This window comes from Pholcus phalangioides, unplaced genomic scaffold, assembly GCF_987345545.1.
Source record: "Pholcus phalangioides strain wild (caught in Gottingen) unplaced genomic scaffold, Ppha-v1.0 ptg000015l_1, whole genome shotgun sequence".
Taxonomy (NCBI): Eukaryota; Metazoa; Arthropoda; class Arachnida; order Araneae; family Pholcidae; genus Pholcus; species Pholcus phalangioides.
This window is the reverse complement of record NW_028301608.1, coordinates 83,642,078-83,669,299: the sequence shown is the minus strand read 5'-3', so window position 1 is coordinate 83,669,299 and position 27,222 is coordinate 83,642,078. Positions and strand designations below refer to the sequence as shown.

Here is a 27,222-nt window from a genome sequence, read left to right as displayed (position 1 = left end):
TAGTGAACAGAATTAGATGGCAATACAGTGAAAGCGAAATCAATTCAAAAACATAACCATTGTTTATTTCCAAAGAAAATCAAAAATCAGGATGCCCACAAAACGTTAAATATTTTTGGAGAAAGATGTTATTTTCTCAGCTCACAACACATCAAAGAAAGAGACTTTCTGGATATTAATGCTGAAACACAAATTTCGGAAAGAAAACTTTGTTGTCTCCAGCAGCAATCGAACCATGGTTCTTTTGCATTCTTTCTTTCTGCCAAACTGAGCACAACTCATGTCTATCACCATGGGCAATTCACTACATAATGAGTTGTGTCATAAATGTAACTGTGTGTACCCAACAGTCTGAGAGTGCGTATCTAGTGTTGTCTGATTTTTCAGTGCTTCCATCTATATTTCAGAAGTGAGAGAGAAGTATAATGGTTGAATATTTATACCATTTGTAGGCTTGTCTCTCTCTGTGGCAAGACTTTTTAATGGGGAGATCGGCTCTTTTGCATCCATTGGTAAGTGCACTAATCAATATAGATAGGTTGAGAGTCCAAAGGACTGGAGTAATCAAACTGACGACTCGCAACAAGGTTGAGAGTCCAAAGTTGTACATAAACTTGCAACACATTTTAAATTTTGGCCAAGAAAGCATAGCACCAATTAATTATTGACCAACACTTCTACATAACTAATGACACCGAATCCAATTAAGAAAGAAGACTATTTTGTTACTTTATAATGAAAACCTCATACATCAATTCATCAATTTTTTTTAAAAATGACTTTTTGACAATTTTAGATTGAGATCATATCTCACCAATTACGGCTTTTGAAAAAAATCGGCAACTATTTGCTCTCTTTTGAGAAAAATAAATAGATCCTTCCTCTTTGTGTGTGTTATTCAATGGGACGTCTCAACCTCCTTTTTTTCTCTTCCTGTAAAGTTGGGAATTTTTGATGTAGAAGGTTTTCATTATAAAGTGATGATTTACTCTTTGGCTTATAAAAATCCAGACAATGTAATTTACAATTAAAAATAGCTAACATTCACATCATGGTGAAACAACTAACGTCAAAAAAAAAAATAATAATAAACAGAAGAGTCGTTTGCAGGGCCGTAACTAGGCTGGGGGAACTGGGGCACTGTCCCTGGGCCCTGAGTGAAATGGGGGCCCCACAAAAGTTTACATTTGTTTTGCATAATAATAACCTTTTCAAGAAGGGCTCCAAGGGAAAGGTCTGCCCTGGGGGCCCCCAAGGAGGCATATTACAGCTCTGATCCAGGAGTAAAACCACTTGATAGCAATTTTTTCAAAAATGAAATAGCTGTTCCATCTTGTAGCATTCAAAAGTGTGTGTGTTGTTACTATTCCTAAAACATTCTTTTTTTAGGGTAGAACAACTGTAAAGCCGTTCAAAAAAAACTATAAAGTTTTGGTATACTGGGGAAAAACCCACTTCACTATACAAATTCATTTCTCATTTTTCTGAAAATCTAATTTTTGTTGTAAAGTGGTCTTACTCCTGGAAAACCCTAAAATAAATGGGATCACTCTTACCACCATATTTTTTGTACAAAACCAAAGGAGTCCTTATTTTACTGCATGATAAGCCGAAAAGGGGGAAGTGTCGCTTTCAGCACACTTTTGCACTCTCTAAAACTACATGTTCATTCCTGAAAGCCCTGAGCAACTGTGTATGTGATCATCCCTTGCTCAACTCCAGTTCTTGTCTATGAAAAATCTTATTTGTTGAGGTAGGCATGATTGCCAAACATCATTGGAATCTGATAATGTGACACATCCAATTATTGAAAACAAAATATAGTGAGAATATTTTGGACTGGCTATAATACCTGGCACTGCCCTGGTTTTTTCCTATACACGGGAAGCATTAAAGAAGTTACAAACAATTATAAAGGCATATACATGTCTGAAAAGTATTGCCACGGCAACCAAAGTAAACATTCTGAAAGTCATTGTTGAGGCCCCACGAACCATTTTTGTCACAGATGGGTTTTAACCCATTTCAGGCATTTCCTCCTCTGACAAACTTTTAAAGTAGTCTATCGTTCAATCCGCGGGTCCTGTTTCGTATGTATATGCAAAATTTGGTGCCTGTCTAAAACTGTAGATTTGTACAGAGAACACATACACAGAAAATCAATTATATATATATAGATATGGGTCCTTTGGAGACAATTTCAACTGATATGGTCTTTCTGTCTCTTCGATTTGGGAGATATGGAAAACAAAGTTGTTATGGCACTGCAATTTATGTTTTGTGTAAGGAAAAATTACTATTAATAAAATTACAACTATTCAGCATTAATATCCAGAACGTCCCTTTCTTTGATGATTAAAAAAAAAAGAATGGCAATTAACTCAAAACTTACAATTTACTTTGAGCCTCATCTTTACAGAAATGAAATCTATCCTTGACTTCTGATAATTTTCTAAAGTTCATGAAGAAAAAATACACGTAGTATAATTTCCAAGGTGTTTTGGTGAATAATAACTCATTAGAAAAAGCATTTTATAATTTGCGCAAAATTTTCAATAGATAACAAACGGTTTTTTTTTAAACAGGATTGAACAAAGTATTATTCTCACTAAAAAAAATTTAAAAAGTAGAAATCACATGAATCAAGTTAATGATAGGAATGACAATAAACATCACTTGCATGTGTAAAAAAAAGCCATGTGAATCATGCATACCCTATGGAAGGAAACTAAATAAAACTACGTCTAATAAAATAAAGGAAAAATCACAAACAACTTTTAAAAAAATGAACGAACATTTATAACAACACAAATGCTTCTCTGAAGCACACACAATCATTATAATATCAACAATCACAATGCATGCATTTATGAATATCAAGAAGTCAGTATTTCATGGGAACACATGAGTGCATTGAGATAAAAATATTGTTTTGTCCCCACAAATAAAATCATAAATGTTCTGAACTTCAATATTTATCAAATGAATAAGTAAGTCAATCAGCTATTGTAGAATCAGGGTTTACGTTTATGACCATACAGCTTCTTGTAATTTCACATCACATTCAAATGAAGTACATACTTTAACTCCACTTTTGATCATATTCCACATTTCTAGAAATGGGATTCTTCATAATTTCTAAGTTTGACAATGTACATGGAATATGAAAGAAACTATAGACAGATTAATAGATACAGAAAACAACAAACTTCTTTCATTGCCTTTCAAACAGAATTCTTCAAAGGCAAATAAAGGTTTTCTAAATTTTTCTTATACCAAGGTTTTCTGGAAAATATGCAATACTCTGCACGAAAAGGATTTGAAGCCTATCAATTCAAAACTCAAAATTTGAAACTTCAAGGTGCTGGATGCTGTTCCTTGCTAATTGGCAGAAAGAGAGAAAGAATAATATTATAAAACAATTAACCATGGCAACATTAGAAATATAGTAGAGCTAGAACTACAAAGGTTATTCAGAAAGTAATGGTACTTAACATATAGGCAGAAAAGTAATGTTTCATTGCATAAGTTGGCAATGCTGACTTTAATGTTGATTTTTTTAGCTTTTCCCTCATGGTCTTTTGCCATTACTACTCTTAATGTGGCTCAAGTGACACAAATTTACAATGGTGGCTCGGATTCAGAATCCTGTCAATTGTGAATAGCGCTCGGTTATATATTTCCTCAAATGTGAGAGTGCCCAACATACAAAGGAATTGTCTCCATTTATGAAAACTGAATCAACAAAATATATTGATGTGGTTTTTGTGGATTCTCTCATGGTAAAAGGACCAATGTTCATGAATTCAAACATTAATCAGCAGCAATGGCACCATGCGCATTCATCAAAAGCTAAGAAATTTAAAACCTCAGTATCAGTAAAAAATCCTTTCTGGAATGTGATTTCAGTTTTCTGGGACAGAGCAGGCATTTTTCTGATTGGCTTGATACCTTCCAGCAGCATAATTAATGCTGTTGTGTTTTGCTAAAGCTTACAACACCTTCAATCGGCTAATCAAAACAAACAGTGTATTATGTTGACAAGTGATGTTTTCCTACTCGGGCTCACACAGCGAATGTCACCAATACACGTCTGTAGCAGATCCAAGTAGTAAGTTTCAACCATACAGCATGGACCCTTTGCCCAGTGCCTTTAATTTGTTTGTTTAACTGAAGAAACATCTTCAGAAATAACGCATTCATGACACAATAAAAATGAAGTTACAATATGGTTCCGGTAGCTGGAGGGGTACAGAAACAAATACCCAGACTGAATAAATGTTGGAACATTTTGGTGGCAATTATTCAGAAAATTAATGCATGAACTTGTGAGTAATTTGTAATAGGCGTTTTATGAAACAAAAATGTTTTGAATAAATAGTAGCTGTTGTATCTTTACTTTCCAAACACTCCTTGTACAATGACAAAAATAGTGAAATTTCCAGAGTTTGGATTATCTCTTGGGGTTATTCGTTAGGAGTAACTGACTGAAGGAGTGGCATTCTTAGCATGAGCTCATGAAAGACAGTCGCACAATCTTTTTGGGTGTTAATGTAAGGGGGAATTCCAATGAGAAACTCCTTGCTCTTCTGAATCATTCTAGAAATACTCAAGTCCTCAAAGCAGAATATTCTGAAAACTACAGCATACATTGTAGAACAATCTCAGGAAGAATTTTCAGAAGAGTGTGGAAAGTACTATTATAGGAATTTTTACCATAAAGCATTTTCAGTCAGCTGAGGGCTTGTTGCAGAACACTGCAAAACATTCTGCTCTGGGGGTATTTGAGCTTTCAATACAAAATAAGTAAAAATACAATATAGTACTTTAAAATAAATCAACCTGACTATATCTTTGAAAAAGTCATGGAGTGAGGGAAAAGATTGTGGAACAAATCATTTCAGTTATTTTTATGGGAGAAGTTAGATTTGTTTCATGTTTCAAATTATGTGAGCACAATATTAGGTAATGAATTATGCTTTCAAACGTAAGTTCCACTGTATCTGTATACCATGGACTGTTGGCTGGCAAAGATGCAAACATTGTGAAAAAGATCACAGGAGCATAAAGGAAGCATGTTGTGTAGCTTTCATGGATGAAATTATTTCTACTTTTTGAAGTTGATTCCGGACATGCAATAACTGTGAATCTTTGGTTGGTACAGCTATAGTTTTCCAGTAAATTATCCTTGAAAAGCATTGCTATCAATAATCCCATATAGCAAATTTTACCCCATATGAAAATTTCTGACCATAACATAGCCTTATGTCTCACCTGAGACTATTCATGAAAAGGTAGAAGATTTTCAATTATTTTATCTGCACCATCCAATGGCCCATGGTATGCTAATTTTCAGTTCACAACAGATGTAGGTATACCATGCCTGTACGCAGGTATTTAATAGAGTTGCTAATTCAAATTATCAGACACAGTATATGCCATCTTACATAATCTAAAGACCACTAGCCTGTTTCTGGAAGAAAATGTATACCTCTGAAACCACAAAAAAATTTGAAAATTACAGATGCTAGTTTTTACAAAACCATACAGACTTGAATAATTAGTTTGTGAAATCAAAAGTTCATAAATGTAAATGACATTTAAAGAAATGGCATATTGTTTGGGAAAAAAAGACTAGTTCATAAAAACATGCAGTTTGTGTAAATTGAAGGTTTATAAAATCGAGCATCGACTGCATGCATATAATTTTGACATTACCATCAAAATATGTTGTATCACTCGGGCCATCTGGAGCAGGTACAAAAGGAGCTTTCTTCTGAAGGAGATTTTCCCACTCAACGTTTGCAAAAAGAGGCCATGTTTTCAATTCTGTAAAATGAACATCCATTAAATTTTTATTCAAACACCATAACACAAATCTCACGTATTTGCACCGATATGATATCACACATGAATAAGAATAATTACCTGTAGCATCTGGTCGATCTTCAGCTTCAAAAGTCAGCAACAGGTCTATAGCACTCTTTGCATTTTCAGATAGAGCTTCTTCGTTAACTGGCCATGGAATGTCTATAAAAAAATATTTCAGTTCTTGAAATAACACAAACCCAAAACATATGTTCATCATAAGGCTGAAGCAGCTCTAAAAAACTTAAAGAATGACAAACATGAAGAATGTATCAAAAGATTTAACAAAATTATGTTACCTCTGCGTAATATGTTATCAAACACTGCTTCTGGAGACACATCATTGAAAGGTGGGACACCAGTAAGAAACTCAAATAAGCAAACTCCTAATGCCCACCAGTCCACAGGAAAACCTGTTGTAAAAAAAAATATCACGACAGAATAATAATAATAAAATATATTAATATGTAACAAATTGAAAGTGGCAAAACAGCGAATGAATTTGCCAACATGGGAAAACTATTTATGGTACAACGATTCATGGGAAAACTATTTATGGCACAATGATTTAAGAAGAATTTTGGTACATAGTAATATAGTTGAACTCCAATATGACAAAATCCTCTATTAACCTCTTTTTTAGAAGTTTCTGGGCTTATATTTGTTCAATCTCAGCCCTGATATAACTTTTTCGATATAATCTTCCTCGATTTAAGGAATAAAAATGTTGGATTCTACAGATTCATTAAATCAGGGTTAGACTGTATATCAGAGAAATCACTATTTATTTTTCTGAAATAAACATCCACAAAAGTTCAAAGACAAAGCACAGCTTCAAGGTATGAAAAAATCATGATTTATTTTAAACAATTAAAAAAAAAACATATTTTTTTTATTTAAATCATATTTTTTAATAATTAACTGACTGCTTATTAATTATATAAAAAATCTTGTTAATCAATGAGAGCGCATATTTTCCCCCCTTAATCTCTCAAATTTAATTCAGCATTAATGGATAAACTGACAAACAAACAATCAACAAATGAACTACAAGCACAAAATATGAACAAAAATCTGTATTTACATAACATGAAATGTTGTTGAGTTTGAACTAACTTCATGGGTAAAATTTTTCTTGTAGAGTGCTTTTATTCATGAGGGCTTCTCCCCCCCCCCCCTTGCAGTAAATGTCTGCTGGCGACTCAGTATCATATATAGTGCGGGTTTCTTGATTCACTCGATATACAACCAGAGAGTCATTCGGCATCAACTAAATGAAAAATGCATTCCATTGACAAGATAGTTTCTTGCACAATTAATGGATGCATTTATTATGTGTTTTAGACTTCCATGATATTGGTTAGTAATTTATTTTGCTCAATTTCATTCCTTCACAGATTCAATGGGTTTTGGTAAAAAAAAAAATCAAACTTTATGTATTAAAATTTTATGTCTTATGGAATTTATGTTTGTACAACCTCTATTATTTTAAATCAGTAATCAGAGCATAGAGAATACAAAAACTAAGTTCTCTGTTGTTGTCTTTTTTTCAGAGGAACCCAAGTGCCCCTTTGTAATGCATTGCAAATGCTTGAAAAGTTATACCACAAAGTTCAGCTTCCTATATTTTTCTGCAATTTTTCCCATGCACAAAATTCAGAAATAGATCAACTATATTTCTGCATTGTATCTAGCAATTCTATATTTATTTTATTACACATTTCAATAATATGCATATAAAATGCATAACATGCATTCAATAACCATACTGGGTTACTTTTACTTCATTATCATTGGAGTTAAATAAAGAAAAAAGTGAAATTTAAATTTTGTGATTTAAATCAATGATATTTTTTAAAAACTCAAGTGATTGAGAAATTACTTGATTTTAGAATAGCTTCCTATAGCAAGCTGATACATCAAAATTTCTAATCATTTAAGACAAAGATAAATTTTTAAGACTTTGAAACACTGAGAAAGCTCACAAGAAATTCATAAAGTATATGTGGATAAAAAAAAATAAAACAAAATGTTTATCATTGTGATAAACCAAAGGTGTGCCAATTAAGAACAATGAAATGAAATGTGAACAAGTTGAGAACAGAAACCTGCTCATGGCCTCCAGACCGACCGTGGCCCCACTGTTCCCCTAGGGCAGTGGTCGGCAAACTCATTAGTCAACAGAGCCAAATATCAAAAGTACAACGATTGAAATTTCTTTCGAGAGCCAAATTTTTTTAAACTTAAACTATATAGGTAGGTACATTGTTATTAACTTAATTAGGGTTCCCCTAAGCTGGCTTTTGCTAAAAACGTCCTCGATCTGATTGAGGTACTTTCGCTGAGGTCGGCCCCTTCAGACTCTCCCATCCACACTCATCTTGTATATGACCGATGTTGGATGCAGATGGAGAAAGGTGGCCACGGGACAGTCGTCATGAGAGGTGGTGGCCTAGCAGCGTCGTCTTTAAAGGTGTGGCTCATGGGAGAATGGCTCCTAGCAGTGATGACTGATGTTGGATGCGGATGGAGAGAGGTGACTGAATGAACGTCAGGGGCTCTGCCACCAGACTCATCCCATTGCTGAGATCTCTTCCAGCCTGGGTTCATGGCAGAATCTGGGACAAAGTGAGTGCACCTAACAGTCTGAGTGTGTAGCTAGTGTTGTGTTTGATATTTCAGTGCTGCCATCTATACTTCAAATTGTGAGTGAAGTGTAATGATTGAATATTTGTAACGTTGTAGGTCTGTTGCTCCCTGTGGCGAGACTTTTTAACGGGGAGAACTGCTCGCATTCGCGCCTTGAAGTTGGAAACAGAAAACCAACTTCAGCCAACCACCATTGTGGCATCAGTGGGGTTCGAACCAGGATCCTGCGAGTCCATCACTATGAACACTCGACCACCACAGCGGCAGAGAGAGGTGACCACGGGAGCACCTGGGCCACCATCTCTCATGACAACTCTCCCGTGGAGAAAGGTGACCATGGGAATCGTCATGAGAGATTGTGGCCCAGGAGCTTCGTCTTCTATGATCTGGCTGGGTAGAGGTTGACGTTCCTTAGTATGGAAAACATTGCATGTCCCCCCCTCTCAAGTTCCGAGAGGAGAATCTTGTCTTTTGCATCTATCTGTCCCTGAGTACCTTAAGAAAAAAGCCTCGTTATCGACAACTTTTTCCCGAACATCCTAGTTTCGCCACCTGATTGGTCGCAGAAGTGTCACAGGACAGCAGCATCAGGCTTTCGGCAAAAGCCCGCGAAAAAGATGACACACTAGAGAGTGAAAAGGAACGAGAACAAAATGCGTGTCTAAACATGTTTTTAAAAAAATTTTGGAGTTTTTGTGAGCCCGAAAGTGGCATTTTGTGGAAGAGCCACACTCTAGGGGCCAAAGAGCTGCATGTGACTTGCGAGCCACGGTTTGCTGACCCCTGCCCTAGGGGATATAAGCTGGTTCGTCTCATGGCCTGGTGAGGCTGACAGGGCTCCAGCCCAGGAGCCTGAGGCAATTCTTATTTTTTTTTCACATTGCAAATTCACATGTACAGCGCCAGTAAAAAATCTGTCTCTCAAAAGATCTTAGATCAGAGGTCCAGCATTAGGATGTGGGGGCCCCATAAACCTTCTCCACTGTATGAAAAAATATGCTATTTTGGCTACTAAAGTTGATGCTCACTTTTAGGAACTTGGACAGAATTTAAAAAATTAGTTCCTAAATAAGAAAGACACTCAAAGAAATGACATGATGTTTGGGAGAAGAGGACCTGATCAGTTTTTAAAAGCGTGTTAGTTTGTAAAACCGAGCGTAAACTGTATTTTAAATTACAGCTAGTGAGCACGCAATTTCATCTTAGGAAAATTGATACTGAAGAGAGAGAAAATATCTGAATAAACTCACTATGTTCTCTGTGTAGAAGCAATTCAGGTGATAAATAATCGGGTGTACCAAATATCCTGTCATTCGAAAGTGGTTCCGGACCTCTTCTGACACTTTTTGGGGTTCGAAATGGTGTGTACGAAACAGGGGTCTGTAGCAAAATGAAAAGTAATCACAGTGTCTATAATTTAAATGAAAACACCAGCACACAAATACAAAATTTGAAAATTGCTTATCAACTCAGAGTTTACGATAACAACACATAATAATAAAGACAGATATTTTGTAGTCACATCTACAACTGATAGTCCTAAAAGACTTTTACAAAGTTTCACTTTATTTTGGTTTTCCTCACTTTTATTTTCCACAAAAACATCATTCAGTTTCAAGAAAATCTCAACTTATTTATTCAACAAATTTTGGTATGGGGTTATTCGATTATTTTAGTCTCACAGTGATATTTTTTCTGTAAACCAACTTAAAAATGTAAGGGAAAAAATTCATGTAATTTTTTTAAACTTAATTTCTGGTTATACAGTGCGCACCACTTAATGTGATCACATCAGAATGCAGGGTTTTTGATAGCAATAACAGATTGATAACAAAATCAAAAAATCTTTGTTGTAAATACAATGACCATATGCAGTGTTTAGTTAAATGGGTCAACTCTGTTTCCCCCTTCCAACATCATAGGTTTTAATGTTAAATCCTGTATTTCACTTTTTTTTCAATCATTCAAAAACATATCCCCCCTACAAACTAAAATTCTTTTTTTTTTTATTCAGAAATTATGAGGAGTTTGAAATGAATTGTCTGTGTATTACAAATTACAATACTTTTTATAATAAATGGTATGTTCTATAGATTCCCTTGTGAACGTTTTCCGGGACAGGAACTGTGAATGTGGTTAGTTTAAGAATAACTATGACCTGGAAAAAAAGGGACTTTTTTATCTTACATATACCTTCAGTATAGGAAAGAAATTGCAAAAGATGAGCTACATATACATGGATCATATCAGCTATTAAAGCCTGATTAAGGCATTGTGAACCTAATTATGGCAATTTTTGTCAATGAGAGAACCTTCTGACCTGCATAGTCTTGCAGATTGATAACAATATTACAGGGAAACAATTAGTCTGGTGCACCCTTAGCTCTGAAATATGCAAAAAGAAAAAACTTTCAATGGAAAAAAATTGATAACGTGAACTGAAATCCTGATAACTACCCTGATAGTAAAAATAATTTTTCCCCATGATATGATATTGATCCATTCCATACTAAGCAAAAGTGATAACAATACCAAAATGCATATGAATATATGAAATACCATTATCTATGATTTTAATAAGCAGTATCTACTGTATCTGAAAAACAATCAATGGTGAATAACATTTAAGCAAACAAAACTGGCAAAAATTTAATTTCCTTAAAAAACATTTGGAGGAATAAATAAAAAATTAAATGCATTGCTTACAGAGTGTGTTCTCGTCGTTCGGGGTGAAAGATGGCACGGCGAGTGCATGAAGGGACTGATGTTCTCTTCTTTTGTAGGTTTAACCAAACCTGACCCAATGCGCACAGGGCTATGCTCACTTATCCTGTGAAGATGAATATCAGAATGTCCGCTCTTGATTGAAAAATTCCCCTTCTCACTGTGTGCATCACAGCTGTTTTCTCTCAGAAAAAAGTTGACATTTTTTTCACACTTTTTCGGCTTCTCTTGTTCTTCTACCAAAGAAGAGTGAATACAAGATATACTCGACAACTGTTCACCAAGTTTTCTGGACACCAGCTTGATGTTACTGTTATTTGGACAAATTTTTGATAATGGTTGGCGAGGCTTGGGACTAGATGGAGTTGAGTGAAACACATTATCTTCCAATTCTTCTTCATTCTGAATAGGAATGCATGTATCTGGGAATTTCTTGGAGGACTTCCGTCGCTTTGAAAGTTCTATCACTCTCAAATCAGACAGGACAGAGGTCAAACCCGTACAACTCGAGGCTTTTCGTTTAGAACCCCTGGAACATTCTGAACTGGAGTTGGAATCAAGCTTTGAGACTGAATCTTTCGATGATAATTTGCTCCTGCTTCCACCAGAGCTCAATGGGCTTTTCAGACTGCTTCTCGGTTTGTGTTGTAGAACTTTCAAGCTGCCAGAAGAACCACCACTCAAAGACTTCATCTCCCTGAAGTTCTTCGTAGAGCGAGCAGAAAGTATTTTCCTTTTGTGTTTCGGATGAAATGGAGTGGTGCTACTTGATCCAGAACTTCGACTTGAACTTGACACTCCAGAAACACAATGATCTTGTAACATTGCAGAACCTAATCGCAAATATAATAAAAACAATTTTGGCACAATTAGCAAAAATTGATTCATAATATGTAAAAAAACTGCTGTAAATTTCAATTTAATAAGAAAAAGTTGATTTTTACAGATTTTCTAATTTTAATAATTCCAATGATTTTACAGTATAAGCAATTAGGGATTAATACCATTGTCCTGCATTACAAAGAAAACGGTCAAACTTGCTTGCTCCTCTTTCTCAGCGACCCTGCAAAAGTTTAAATGGTCTACGTCCATTCAAGAGAGTCTAATATTCTATTACACCAGTTACCCATTTTAGGGCTGGGGGATTGCCTAGTCCCTTTCAAACTGAAATTACTGCACAATATGTATGTACTATATAGTATTCCTGGGGAAAAAAATAAGTTGGGTTCTTGGAGGAAAAAAAAGAAAAAGGGTCTGAAGAAGGAAATTCAAAAATTTGCAGTGCCTCAGATTAGCACGAAACTCGAACTTTTGAGACTCAAATTTTTGAGAAACTCTTCTGTACTACTATTACTATATCGCACATGTACCTCCTCCATATTTCTCTACAGAATATCTAAAAAATGGGTAGGCTATATGTCGGAATGTGCATGTACGTGTTATGAACCTAAGCTGAAGCTTGTTTCTGTAGAATGCTTGTTTTGAGTTGCTTGTCAAGTGCTGCTATCTGTCTTCTGAATTCGAAAGCAGATAAATTGGCTGGTTGTTATTCTTTTTCTTTTTTTTGCTTGTGTCATGCATGAATTTTTAAAATGTTTTAGGCCTCAGTGCTATCTGTGGAGAAACTTTATAAAAAAAAAACAATATATATATATATATATATTAACTCATTACTATTATTTTCCAAGTCATATCTTAGCAAGACTGAATTTTCAACAATGGCCAATATTGAAGGAAAGAAACGTGAAAGCCTAGAAAATTTTGAAGATGCGATGCAAGTGGCTGTATAATTTATAATTTATTCATCCTAATATTGCCAGAATTTGCAAAGACCACATAGCTAATATATCACATTAAATTTGAGAATTTTTTTCAAGTACTGCAATTTTTTAACTGATTCTTGAATAAATATATTAGCATCAATCATTATCAGTATTTTATTCTTTCATAAAAGTAACACTTTGAAGTAGGGATTGCCAACTCCCTGCCTATAATGCACCCTGACGTGATTCTTTTTTTCCTCCTCTTCAGCAATGGAGTTATTTTTGTGAGCAATGAGTTTTTTTTCATTGCACTCTTGATTTCAAAAAGGGTGGCCACCTCCTGCTTCAAAGCTTGTGTTTTATTGTAACTGTTACACACAAAAATGCCAGAGTTCCCCACCTTCAAAAAAGATTGAGAACCAGGGTTTATACAACCAGATGCCACCATGGTTATGCCAACCTATTTTAACTTGATATTAATTATACATAAATAAACAGAGCTAACTACATCTTTGGACGAAGTCTCTGTACACAGAGATGCGGACCATATCTTTAAAATATGAATTGATGGTAAAACAGCCATTGTTTTTTGAATTCTATAAATTTCTTAGAAAAACATTACCAAAGCAAAAACGAAAATCCTGAAAAGTGTCATTATCAACATTATTCTTTCTGAAAATCTATGCTAAGACCTATGCTTACTAATGTTGCAACAATAGAGTTTAGCAAAAAATATGTTATTTATGCACTTCACTTACCATCGTTTGGTGGTGTTTTTGAAACCTTGAGAGAGTTCAACATGCTTCCACTCATAGCTATTCTTTCTTGCTCCTCCATATGTTTTGAATTTCCAAATTCCTGAGGACTCATCAAGTTCATTTCTCCACCAATACTATGGCTCCGAGTAAGCAATGGACTTCCCATGTCTGATGCACTAGGGCTGCTTGACATGCCAAAGTTGGAACTATTGTTATAAGCAGTATGCTAATAAAAAAAAAAATAATTTTGGAATGAATTCATATGAAAATAATTTTAACAAAATGGGAAAAAACCACATGAAAATTGCTTCTTTAATTCAATATTTCAAATATGAGATGATGTAAACATTATTTCTAATGTATATAGATTTTTGTTATATACATGCCCAAACAGTCCTGCATTAGGAATAATTAGGGGGGAAAAAACACTGAATAAACATGACCAATGAGAATAATACAGTAAAACACCTGTTTTGCGGGCACTAGCGGGACAAAAAAAAATCATCTACAAAAGAAAAGTGACTAACAAAAAGTAGAGAGGAGGGCATTATTGACACCTTCGAAATAAAACTTTATTATTATTTGGCTGTATAATAGGTGTGACTCTCGGGTGGGGGGGGGGGGGTTTCATTGTACAAGAATCCATAGCTTTTCGTCAAAAAAGAAAAAACACCCAAAAATGACAATCAAAATCTGTTTTCAACCAAAATATACTAATACCATTAATGTGGCATTACATGCCAAAGTAGTTGGATTAATTTTATAACTTTGTCCCACCTCGGCCTATTTATAAGTGCATGGGGGAGCTAATCTACCAAAATCTGTATTTTTAAGCCAAATTCAAAATAATTGTTCTAGCATGTCACTCCCGGAATTCGAACCCAGACCTTTTAAACCACTCAGATTCCAGTTGTCAAATTGATATGCTATCACTTTTTGACTCATAACATACTATAGAATATCAGTTATTTGAAACAGAAATAAAGATGTGATTTGTGATACTAAATCTCCTAGCTGTCACTCCTTACATAAAATACTTACAAAAGCTAGAGAAGATGTCAATGACAACAGCTGTCCAGGTGTGCGGTTTTTCAAGTATTCTTTGACACCAGCAGCATTCGAGGAAGGTGTACCGAGAATGTCTTTCAACTGTATAGCTTGAAATGTAAAAACTTATCATTTAAAAAAATTTTAAAAATAAAGTCTACATACTTGAATGAATTAAAATGATTAGTTTGTAAAATTGAAAGTTCACACATGAGAAAGACATTCAAAGAATTATTTGGAAACCAGAGGACTAGTTTATAAATACATGTTCATTTAAAATCAAGCATGACTGTACAATGAGAAATTTATTACTTTTCACAAATACAGTCGGGTTTAGTGATAAAGCCTGACCACGGGTGAATGCAGTTGAAGGGAACTGTGGAAAATTTGTTACATCTTTACCGACTTGAAAATGGAATGTGCTTGGTCAAAATTAAACAATATTTGCACTCAGGATAGATCACATTTACTATTTCAAGAATATATAACTTAGTGGATAACACAATCATACAATGGACCTCATTACAAAATATTATATTCCTCATTTTCAATTTTACTGAGAGTTAAAAAAAAAGAAGGGGGTGTACATAAAAAGAAGCCATGTGAATAGATTCTTGAAACTGAATTGATTAAACAGATCCACAAAACTTGCACTTATTATGTACTTTTTTTCTTTTCAAATGTAATTTTAATCAATAAAATCATTTTTAAAAATCATTAGAGTACCTACGTCTTTTGACTGTTATTTTGGAAAGTCCAAAGTCAGTCAACTTCATGTGACCATTTGCTGAAATAAGCATGTTATCAGGCTTCAAATCCCTAAAAACATATATAAATTTCAAACATTTGATGCAGCATAACATTATCCTTGCAAGTTTTCAATAACATGCAATACAACTAATTTTCACTGACACAGAAATCTAAGTAAGAGCTTCCTAAAAAAAAGAATTACACACTGGTGATAAAATTCATTAATGTTATATATACATGAGTAAAGCAAGTCACCAAAAATAATGCATGCAATTGATCAAATAATGCACATAATTGATCATAGCAAATGATATTGGTTGTTATTGCAAAAAGCAATCTTTTAGTGAACAAAAATCTGTCCCAAATAATGATAAAAAATGTCATGAAGTTATCGATATTTGCCACAGGTGTGATGATGTAGGTCACAGTTTCAATTGCAATATTTGATTTGGTATTATTAATTCTCAATGAATCAGTAGAAATTGTTACAAGGCAAAATTATTTGGAATCAAGGACAATTATATAAAAAATTAAATGAAGTCGGAAAAAGCAAAATCAAAGAGGCTAATAATTAAAGTACAAAATTTATAAATATTCAAAAAATTACGCTGTTTTTAATCGATATAAGTAATAAAACCAATATAACCATGTTTGCAATGTAAAACATTAAAATACAGTTCTCCAACTACGAGTTAAGGCAGTTATGTCATGTCTCGTCATGTCATGTTGGATGATTTTATCAAATTCAATTAGGTAAAACGATTGTACACATTGAGAATAGCTGAATAACTTGTCAGTGACTCAGCTTTCATGTTTGGCTTGACCTTCTAGTAAAAGAAAGAATCGTCCAATGCAACATAAGGGAGCGTAGCCAATTCTCATCTGGCGGTTAGAGGACTATAATGTGAGAAGAAAAAGTAAACTGATTTTAAACAAAAAAGAAATATTGGAAATATATACCTATGAACAATATTATGATGATGAAGATACTCGAGAGCCCTTGCAGCTTCTGCTGTATAAAATATTGCCATCTCTTCATCAAAAAATCCATATACATGAAGCAATGACTTCAAATCTCCACCAATCATATATTCCATCACCTGGAACATAATGACAGAAATTGAAATTCATGATGCAACAACTTATCAAAAAAGGATAAAACAACAAAAAATGAAACTGTCATAATCATCATACAGCAGAACCTTAGTTGGGGTCTGGAGTTAGCTCGGATATATCTTCAAGTTAATAGAGACGACTCTGAAAACTTTAAAAAAAAAGAAAGAATGTTAAATTTATTTTGTTTTCTTTAATACATAGGCCTATCCAGTTCTTTTATTTTTTTATTGAGGATCATTGTCCTGCAAAATGGCATGAGAAATGATAGCTTTCCGGATGTCACTGTCTGTACCAAACAAAAACTGCTTTACCAATCTTGTCAAACCAGACTTCTTTTTTAATATGCATCCCCATTTCTGAATTTGAGTCACCCTCAGCAAGAAACTCTTTCATTTTTACTTTGCGCCATTTATAGTCTCCAACAGTTGTTAATTACCATTTACCATGGCAATTCTTTTGATACTTTTCATTTTCGAGTCTTTTAGGGCTGTAATTGTTAAAAATATACATGAGCAGCTGACCTGGATCTGGCAACATGATTTGGCCAATCGAAGCCTTGGTTGATAGGATCTATTTTAATCAAGGTTCTGCTGTACATTAAACAAAAAGAATAGGAAATATATAAAAATTTGGTCTGGATATAAATTTTGTGATTTGAATTTGTCGAACACAACAAAAATATGAAATAAAAACAGCACAACGAAAATACCTCCATACTAAACCTTGGAAATAAATGAAAATACACTTAAAAAACAAAAATTTTTCTTCTCAAATCATTTTTATGACTAGTTGTAAGCGGCAATCATGCACAAAGATAATCATTGCATCTATTCAAATGCAGTAGGACCCCGACTAATGCAATTTCAAGATACACGATATTCTGTGAAAAATTCATATTTTCAAAATTCAAGTATAATCAAGAATTATTGCTGAAATAGTAGACATTATTAAGTGATAACCTGTAAAGAATTGTTTAATTCAATCAGTACACAATCAAATGAAACTACACAGATTTTTGTGAGATGACAGTACATAAAGATGAAAACTTTGTGGATATTTAAAAATGAAATTCCAAGGCTTTTAAATATCTGCCATTTTTACAGAGAAGGTAATAATATCATACCTGAAATTCAACGCCAGTTTCAACCCATGGCTGAAAGTGGTATTTTTTGCGCCTCCTAACACAAGCAGCCCTTTTTTTTTTTGATGGGCCAAAATGCTATCAAAACATTCAAAGCGCTTAACACGTGACTTTCATTTATACAGATTTTAAGGGAAAAAATAATCTTCTTTTACCGGAACGAATTTCAGTTCAAGACACGTTGGAGTTTATGAATCATAAGTACTAATCATAGAAGAGTACAAGAGTTACAGTAGGGAAGATAAAAGATGTGTATTTTCTAAAATTTGGTCCCAATTAATTACTATATTTATATGTATTTTTATGGAAAATGTACCTGTGTAACGAATCTATTTTCCCAGTATGGATATTTTTACTAACTCTCTGTGGCCTTACAGCACTTAATGCATTTTGTTTGTTTATACATTGTTAAAGAAGGTGAGAAGAGAAAATCTATCTTCCAAGAGAAGAGAACGTGAGTTGGAATATGGCTTCCGTCCTGGAAGGTTGTCTGTTTTGAGTGTGCTTCAAAATAAAAGCTTCTTCGTTAAGTTCTGTAGTTTCATGTATAAATTGGACACCCCTCCAATATCAAGTGTATCGGGATATTCCGCCATTTCACGGAAAAGAGATGCACCTCCGACACGACGTCCCCTTATACCTGTACTTATGCAAATTTTATTTACACGGTTTTCATCACCCCAACTATCACATAACTTCAGATTATTACTGTATGCTAATCAAGGAAATCAAATGTTCTTATTCCATTCACCCATCAGACAAATAAAGTAGCTTTCTTTTTCTTCTATTTATTCTTTCTGATTTGTGTATTATTGTGAAGGTTTTCAGAAAAAAAAAATTTTGAAATGCTTTGAACTTTAGTGTGACTCAAGGTGGGGGCAGCACTACATTTGTTCAGGACTCTTGCACGCCAATTTCAAACTCTTCAAGGGAAATGTCTGGCTTTTGTATTTCACTATCCTTACTAGCCCACAAATTATTACAACCACAGCTTTCTGCCACACACAATTTGGGAAGTTCTTTCATCAGGTGGATCCTCACAAGCCACCAACTAGTTGTTCGTCTTATAACTTGTTGTTCCATTGGTATTTACGCAAATATTAAGTTCAAAAAAGTAACAGATATAAAATAGAGATTAAAAAAAAAAAATTGGAACTTACCAAATATATATTACTTTTCGACTGCATCGAGTAAAACAAGTGCACTACAAACGGACTACGACTTAATGCCAGAGCATCTCTTTCTGCTAATACTACATAGAAAAGAAATTGTGTTTAAAAAAAAGTTGTGCACAATGATGTAAGGAAGTTCATAAAAAAAAGGTTCATAAAAAATTTTCAATTTTGAAAATGCATTACAATAACAGTAAGCCTTAACTCATAGGTTAAGAACTCTGGGGTTCTTAACCTATGGGTCGCAGATGCTCCTGAGACACGACTCTACTTACAATCCAGTAATAAATTTATTTGTTTCACCACTGGTTTCAGAGGCGTCTCAAAGATTTAGACAGCCTACTCACCATTTTGGGACCCTCTCAAGGCATGTTTTATGTACAGCATTTTTGGGAAGAATTTAGTATTTAACATGATTTTATTACAGAATGCTGAAAATTATTGATGTAAAATTATAAGCACATTAATCCTTTGCGGTCCAGAGCTCTTTTTAGGTACTTCATTGGTACAACTTGTACTTTATAGCGCCTTCCCCACAATGAGGAAGGCCTCTGTATGCTAGCTATTATTGTCTTTTGTATAGATTATGAGTTTTGCAAGGAAGCCGAATTCACTGGGTCTTGTAATCGTAAAGGACTGTTAAAACAATGCAGTACCGTTTGTTCTTGATGTTGATTTCACCTTGACATAGGATTGCAAAAGATTAACCAAATATTACTTGAAATTCAATTGAGAATTGAAAATGAAAAATAATATAATTCCATTACTAATGAAAAATAATTATAAAATGAATGGGAAATAATCAGAAATTAATGAGACAAAAAAATTTGAATTCTGAAAGAAATAATTTCAGAATTTGTGACAGCTTTCATTAATTTCAGGGCTCCTTGTTTGATTCAGGTCTTCAGGTTCAAGCCCTGCTAGCCCACTCATTAAAGCAACATGAACTGGTTTTATTTACTTCAAAAACTTATTATTTTGTTAATTAGAAATTTACAAATACAAAAGCTACAACAGGCAAAATGCCCAGCGAGATGGCAGAAAATAAGATGCCCATATAAAATTTGATGTAATAAATATTTTATAAGAAATAGACCAATGGGGTCGAATATCAAAAATAGACCAATGGGCTGTGAAGTTTATCAAGGCGTTTATTTTGGGTCACAGCTGAAAAAGGTCAAGAATCCTTGATTTTACTGATAAATGGAAGTGTTAAAAACATTGAAAGGCAATCAGATCATGTAAGTAGTTACGCAGACATGAATTCCACTAATTTTGTGTTATCCTCAGATCCCAATTTAGTGATCACACACATAGAAAGTTTTAACACACATTTAAAATTTCCAACGTAGGGATTAATGTGTATTATTTACATCCACAATTATAAATTATAATTTTCTGTATGCACAATCTTCACAGCCAATACAAAAAAAATGGTTCATCATGCTTCAGCCATTAGTAGCGTGATGTGCAGAGTGGAGACATCAGACTTCCTTAACTACAGCAATAACCGTTCCAGGTGATGAAATTATAGAGCAGGGGTGCACAACCTCCAAGCCAAATACGGTCTATTGAAGGTCTTCTGGTAGAAAAGTACCAATACATTCAACATGATAAATAGATAAGCTGTTCAAATTTCCTTCATAAAAATACGGAATTCACACGGGATATATCACCAATTATATCCAAAAAATTGTAAAAAGCAAGTAGAGTTGCCAATTATAGGCAAAAAATTGTCAAAAAGATATTCACCAAAAAAATTATGTGCAACAAATATGTGAAATGAATACATTTTGGACTATAATTTAGTATGAAAGAGTTAGAGATGCCACTGACGTACTATAGCGCATCAAATATCTGGAATTTCAGAAAAAGGCGCATAAAAATGGGTAAATTAGAGTACAGCCGCATCTCTCTGTAGAGCCATGATTATCATAACATAATTTATATCAGGAAAATAAACATAATTCTTGATTTCGAAAATTTAACTGTCTCACTAAATATAAGGGGAAAATGGGACATTTTATTAAAAAAAGTTAAGACGCCAAAATTATAGGAATATCCCATAAAATAAGAAAATATGGTCACCGTATATACACAAGTGTCTGGCCCACTGACTAAAAAGGTTGTGCACCCCTGGTATAGAGGGATAATGTTGTTTATTTCTATCTAATGTTGTTTCTATTTCTCGATGAAATAGGGCTTACATTGAGGAAGAAATTTTTCTGGATGTAAATGCCTGTCTCCATTCTGAGAGATTGGTCTCACCTCTACAAAATACATTTCTGAACTGCATCCAATGAGTATGAATGGAAAAGCTGGCAGGAGGAAGAAATTTTTTTTTTTGACTCGAAAATACCTTAAAATCGATGCCGGTTGTGGGGAGGTAATTGCATCCAAATGAGTGAGTTTTTATGTCTAACTAATTTAAATTTCAATAACTCCATCACAAATAGACATAGTACTGCCATCTCGGTCTCATTTTAAAGAGGAAACATGGAGAAAATAAACGGAGGAGAGAAGAATGGATAGGAGAAAATAAACGGAGGAGAGAAGAATGGATAGGAGAAAATAAACAGAGGTCGGCCCAGACCCGACCTTACTTCTGTTGGCATTCCCAATGCAGCGGCAGGGGCCTGAAATTGGACTGGTAAGACAACAATATATAAAAAAAAAAAATTTAACATGAAATTTCTTTAAAATCTATGCCGGTTGTGGCCATCAATTATTATTTATATTGTAATTATAAAAAATTATAATTCAAATTTACTATAAAAACGATTGATGTTTTCACAAAAATAACTGTGCCACTGCCTAACCATTTTAAAACTAAAATAAGGCAGATCTTTCAAAGCACAGCCAAGAAATGATTGATGTACGTGAATCAAACTTTACTTTGTGTGCACAACGTCGACTAAAAGATTTTCAGTAAGAAAAGGTTATAACTGCCTGAAAATTAACTAGAACAAAACTTTGACAAAAAGTGTTAAAATCTAATAACGAACACAGCTTACCCTGCTGAATCATGTTTTTGTTCACCATGTCACATTTCTTCATAACTTTCACCGCGTACATCTGATCGGGTTTGCCATTTTTGTAGCCCAAGAAAACTTTTCTGGAAAAAAAAAATTATCATAATTATTTTGAATAAACAAAAATACACACATTGCTTTTCATATTTGAAAATGAATACGGCACAAATACAAAAAAAAAAAAATCTTACTCACCCAAATGCACCTCTGCTAATTGGTTTCGAAATAGTGAAATCATGAATACTCGGCAACTAAAAAACAAGTCATTGAGAGATTTAGCAACATAAAATAAGTTAAAACACGAAACCTCTTGTTGTACGCTAATGGCTTTCAAAACAGGCAAAGTTCATTCAGTATCAACAATCGAGCTTATATTACTGGAGGGAGTACATGATGTCAGCGATCTTTGCCTTGGCAATGCTGAGAACATTGTCCACAACATCATTCATCAGAAGATTACATGACTCAGTGAAAACACACACAATCCCCCGTTATTTTCTTATGACATAAATAGGAGTTTAAAACAATAAATGAAAGACATAATTTCAGCATTGATGAGATAATTTCAAAATTAATGAAAGATATCATTTCAGCATTAATGAAAGATAATTCCAATATTAATGGAAGATAATTCAGAATTAATGAAAGTGATAATTCCAGAATTGATAAAAAATAATTCCAGAATTAATAAAAGATAATTCCAGAATTAATAAAAGATAATTCCATAATTAATAAAAGATAATTCCAGAACTAATGAAAATAATTTCAGCCTTAATAAAAGAAACCGTCGCGGGCAGCGGGATGCTCTCTCCAGTAATATAAGCTTGATGGTATCAACCCTTTAAGAGGCTTTATATAAATTTCGCTCATAGTTGCCAATTCCCAAGCATGAAAAATCTGTAGTTTGCATGTGATGTAATACTTCGCTGCCGAAAAAAACATGTCATGCAAATAAAAGGAGAAATATGGATTTTTTTGGGATTGCCTTTCGGAGCCCATAACCCTTTTTCCAGGGACATTGTGTATTTTCCTGTTTTTTTCTTGAATCTGGTACACTTCCTTGCTTTTTTCTGATGAAACCTACTTGAATTTGTTCTTCACTGAAATCAAAGATTAAAACTATTTTGACCTCTTCTAGTCTGGGCAACAGGCCCATGGCCCACTTTCATAACGAAGCTCTCTCTCAGGAGGTTTGCAATGCATTATAGAAACATTACACAGAAACAGACTTCATGTTAGGTTCAAAACACATACATGCACGGCCTATCTTCTTCGACCACCTGCTAAAATCTCTTTATTGAAACAGAGCGGCAGGCCACGATATGGTTAGGAAGAGGGATGTTCGCAATGTGAATAAAAGCTAACAGTGTTGTATGTTAGATATTCTTGAGACAAATCCAAAGGTACTTCCCCTTCATTGGTTTCAAATACCTGTTTTACAGGCTGCTTAAGGGCCGTATTCACTGACATGGTTTAAACCTGTAGTTACAATATAATGTAGTAACTTTATGTAGTAAACTTTATGTAGTAACAATATAATGTAGTACTTTAGATTGTACCTGTAGTTACAATCTAAAGCACATGGCTGTGCCCGCTGCTGAAAATGCCACACTCTGGATCAGAGAGATTTTTAAAAACAAAAGTAGAATAAATAAAGTCAAGAAAATAATTAGATGGATAGAAGACAATGAAGACAAAGTGATCCCACGGACGCCTTACCAGCCTATAGCACAAGTACAAACTGCACCATCTCGCCGCTCACAAAGAAAAAAGAAACTGATCAACTACAAAGAAGACTGACTGATAGCACAAGACCAGTATAATGTCATGGAAATCGAACGATTTAAATTGAGGATGAAATCGATTATGAATTTTATCTGATTTATTAGTGATTTCAATAAGTGATTTAGGACTTTATATTCGAATTAAGATTTAATATGGAATATATAGGATTATATGTTTGATTTCTGATTGTATACGTAGATTTGTGATCTCCCAATTGATTTTATACTCAGATTATGATTTCACACTTAGATTATGATTTTATAGTTATGATTGTAATGTATATTTTGTAATGTATGCTTTTTTATGAATAAATTACCAGAGGTATCCAGTCCGTGTGGACAATGAGCCGATATTGTGATATGGCGATGTGGCCTGGGTATCTTTCGGTTTGACGGTGAATACCGCCCTAAGTGATCTAGAACAGTGATGCAGATCGTAATCTGTAAGTGTATTATGGATCACCTGAGATCCAAAAATCTACCATGAGCCACTTGAGTGATCTGGAACTATACCATGGCTAATTTAAGTGATGGAAAACTGCGACACAAGCACTTCAGTGCTGTGCACAGTTCACTCAAGGTAAATATGCCACAGATTGCTTGAGTAGCCTATAAATGTGCCACGGGTTCCTTAACTGATCTGGAAATATGATATACAAAAATTGGGTTGCGGGTTGCTGGCCAGGGATTGAGCATGTATGTTTTATAGCATGTTTGAAAATTAGAAGGCTGAGTCAATTTTCCAAAAGCATGGTGACTGCCAACGTGGCAACTTTTGTGGAGCCAAAATAACATCTGCTTTTTTTGAGGCAGACAAACAACACATACAATTGCACAAAAAAATCATTACATCAAATGAATCTAATATGCTGTAATGTGTGAAAATCAATTGATATATGCGGGAAATGAGATAAACTACGAAGAAATGATACGAAAAAAATTGAATTGACGAACAATATGCGGTTAATTATTGCAGTTTGATGAAGGGTCAAACACTGGTCACCAGTTTTGGCATGAAAAAAAATCGCTACTTTGACGCTGACCACGCTTATGGAAAATTAACAGAAGGCTGGTACCTTCAGCTGGGTAGGATGCCCTAGAACACCACTTAAGTCAAGGATCTATGATACTGCAAAGACGACACTGGTTAGCTACTAGTTCATTACTCAGACAATGGTAGGAGCTAACAGGGCTCCAGTCCAAGGGCCCCAGGATGAGATTTATTATTAATGATATTAAATTCACTATGAAAAGGGCTTTCCCCCCCCCCCTCCACGTGAAATGTTTGGTCTCGTAGAGCCTGCCAAAGACAAAGCTTAGAAGCCATCCTGCAGGATTTGTGTGTGTGTGTATGTGGGGGGGGGGACATGATTAATTTAGTTGTTTCGAACAGGAAACTCCCAACCTACTCTTTCCGTTTATCATTAATCACTCCCATTTAACCAAAGTTTAATTTCAATGCTAATTTTTCAAAGACCCTATGCCAATCAATTGATAATTCACCAAGATCACGCCAAATTATCGACCAGCCAAGATAACTTTGATTTCTATTCTTGACTAACCCTTGATCATTTAAAAATGAATAAACTACAAATGCTAAAAGTATAGTTCACAGCACGAATTAGTAAATGATTGGATAATTTAAAACATGACTGGACAGTACAGTGATACAAACTTTCAAGAGTTTGTTGAGGGAACAAAAGTCCTCGACGCTTCTTCCTTCCACCACTTCGGAGATCTCCATTCTTGTGAGCTGTGGTGTGTCTGTATTTATTTCACTGGATGACGACACATCACCGAATACAAAACTAACGGTTTATTAAAAACAAATATATATTTCTTATGGGAAATAACTAATTGCATCAACAAACATGAACTCCATGCATAAAAAAAGAGATATTTCAACGGCTATTTAAAAAACCGCTTAAAGAAACAAAACATTAAGTTTTATGTTTTGTGGCCTTTGAAACGATACATAGACGATACATGGATATGATAAATATCCGAAAAAGCATTTCAGGTCTTTCATGACGTCATCAGAAGAACAGTGTCGCTATCATGACCATACGTCCCGTTTACGATATTTTGCATTCCCGTGTGATTTTGTTTATCTCGAAATTATTATTATTATTATATATCTCTCTTTTTTTGGAAAAATGTTTAGTTTATATCACGCATTTTCAACGAAGCCAACTCTCTGCTATTTATTCTTCATTGAAGTCGAACGATTAAAATTATATTTCCAACTCATAAACATGGTCAGTTCTGAACATTTTTCAAATGTAAGCGACCGTCACCACAGTGGTGGTCCCATGAGGTTGGTTTTCTCTGGTTCCCAACTTCAAGGTGAGGCGTGGATGCGAGCCGATCTCCCCTTCAAAAAGTCTCGTCACAGAGAGCAATAGACCTATAACAGCACCTCCTAGAGATAGAAGGCCTCTGCACTCTGCTTGTGACGTCAGTAAGTAGTCCATTTTTCTTCAGAATATTCGGGGGAAAAAAATTCCCTGCTCGTGTTAGTATCATCGTTGTGAGGAAAATGAATGATCGGTCTCAGAATTGGCGATTTCTATGCCCCACGTTCAATCACTATACGGTATTTGTGAGCCAATCAGGAATATTCTACTCCAAAATAAGAAGAAACGAAATAGGATGCTGTGTTTCAAAATGTGACAAACTTGCTAGGTAGTCCAAATGACGTTTATGGCAAACAGTGCAGAGGCCTTCTATCTCTAGGAGGTGCTGCCTACAAACGGTACAAATATCAAATCATTACACTTCACTCACTTAACTTCTGAAATATAGATGACAGCACTGAAAGATCAGACACAACACCGAATACGCTCTCAGGCTATTAGGTACACACACTTACACTTCCGGCACAGCTCACTAGGTGGTGAATTGCCCATGGCGATAGACCTGAGTTGATCTCGGTTTGAAGAAAAAAAATTCTCTCCGCAGAGAGCAGGCAGGCCCACAACACGATACTGACATAACATTAAAAATTCGGGCATCTCCATCTTTACTTCAGAAAATGGAAGCCAGGTGGCAGCATGAACACGAAACAAGCGCAATTCGACAACATAAATACGTTAGAGCCAAGCATACACTCAGAACACACATTCCGGCATGTGCCGATTCGTCAGAAATTCCGTAGAGGAATGTGTGCGAGTTGCATGTTCGGTTAAGTAGTAGTAGTAGTAAATTGCCCATTGTGATAGATTTAAGTTGCGCTCGGTATGAAAGAAAGAAAGTGTAAGCGAATGATATTTTGGTGATGAGAAAATCGCCCTCCCTGTAAGTTGGCGTCTTTTGCGGCCGCGTAGTTTGCAGGATTCAAGAGATCCAGCCCTGCTCATAAATTACATAGTGATAGTTACGACTGTAAATAAGAATATTCAAATTCAAATACTAGTTT

General features: G+C 34.6%; 1 protein-coding gene across 1 annotated transcript; it reads right to left on the bottom strand.

Moving 5' to 3' along the window:
- Positions 1–46: 46 nt before the first annotated feature.
- On the bottom strand, positions 47–25,760 carry gwl (serine/threonine-protein kinase greatwall). The gene is made up of 14 exons (XM_089244592.1): positions 25,480–25,760; positions 22,216–22,271; positions 22,003–22,103; positions 18,977–19,068; positions 16,520–16,659; positions 15,540–15,628; positions 14,804–14,919; positions 13,763–13,988; positions 11,224–12,074; positions 9,768–9,897; positions 6,168–6,281; positions 5,929–6,030; positions 5,719–5,829; positions 47–3,381 (listed from the first exon to the last, which is right to left on the bottom strand). The coding sequence occupies exons 1-14, from the start codon at positions 25,546–25,548 to the stop codon at positions 3,335–3,337; spliced, it is 2,244 nt and encodes a 747-aa protein (XP_089100718.1). The 5' UTR covers positions 25,549–25,760; the 3' UTR covers positions 47–3,334.
- Between the last annotated feature and the right edge of the window lie 1,462 nt (positions 25,761–27,222).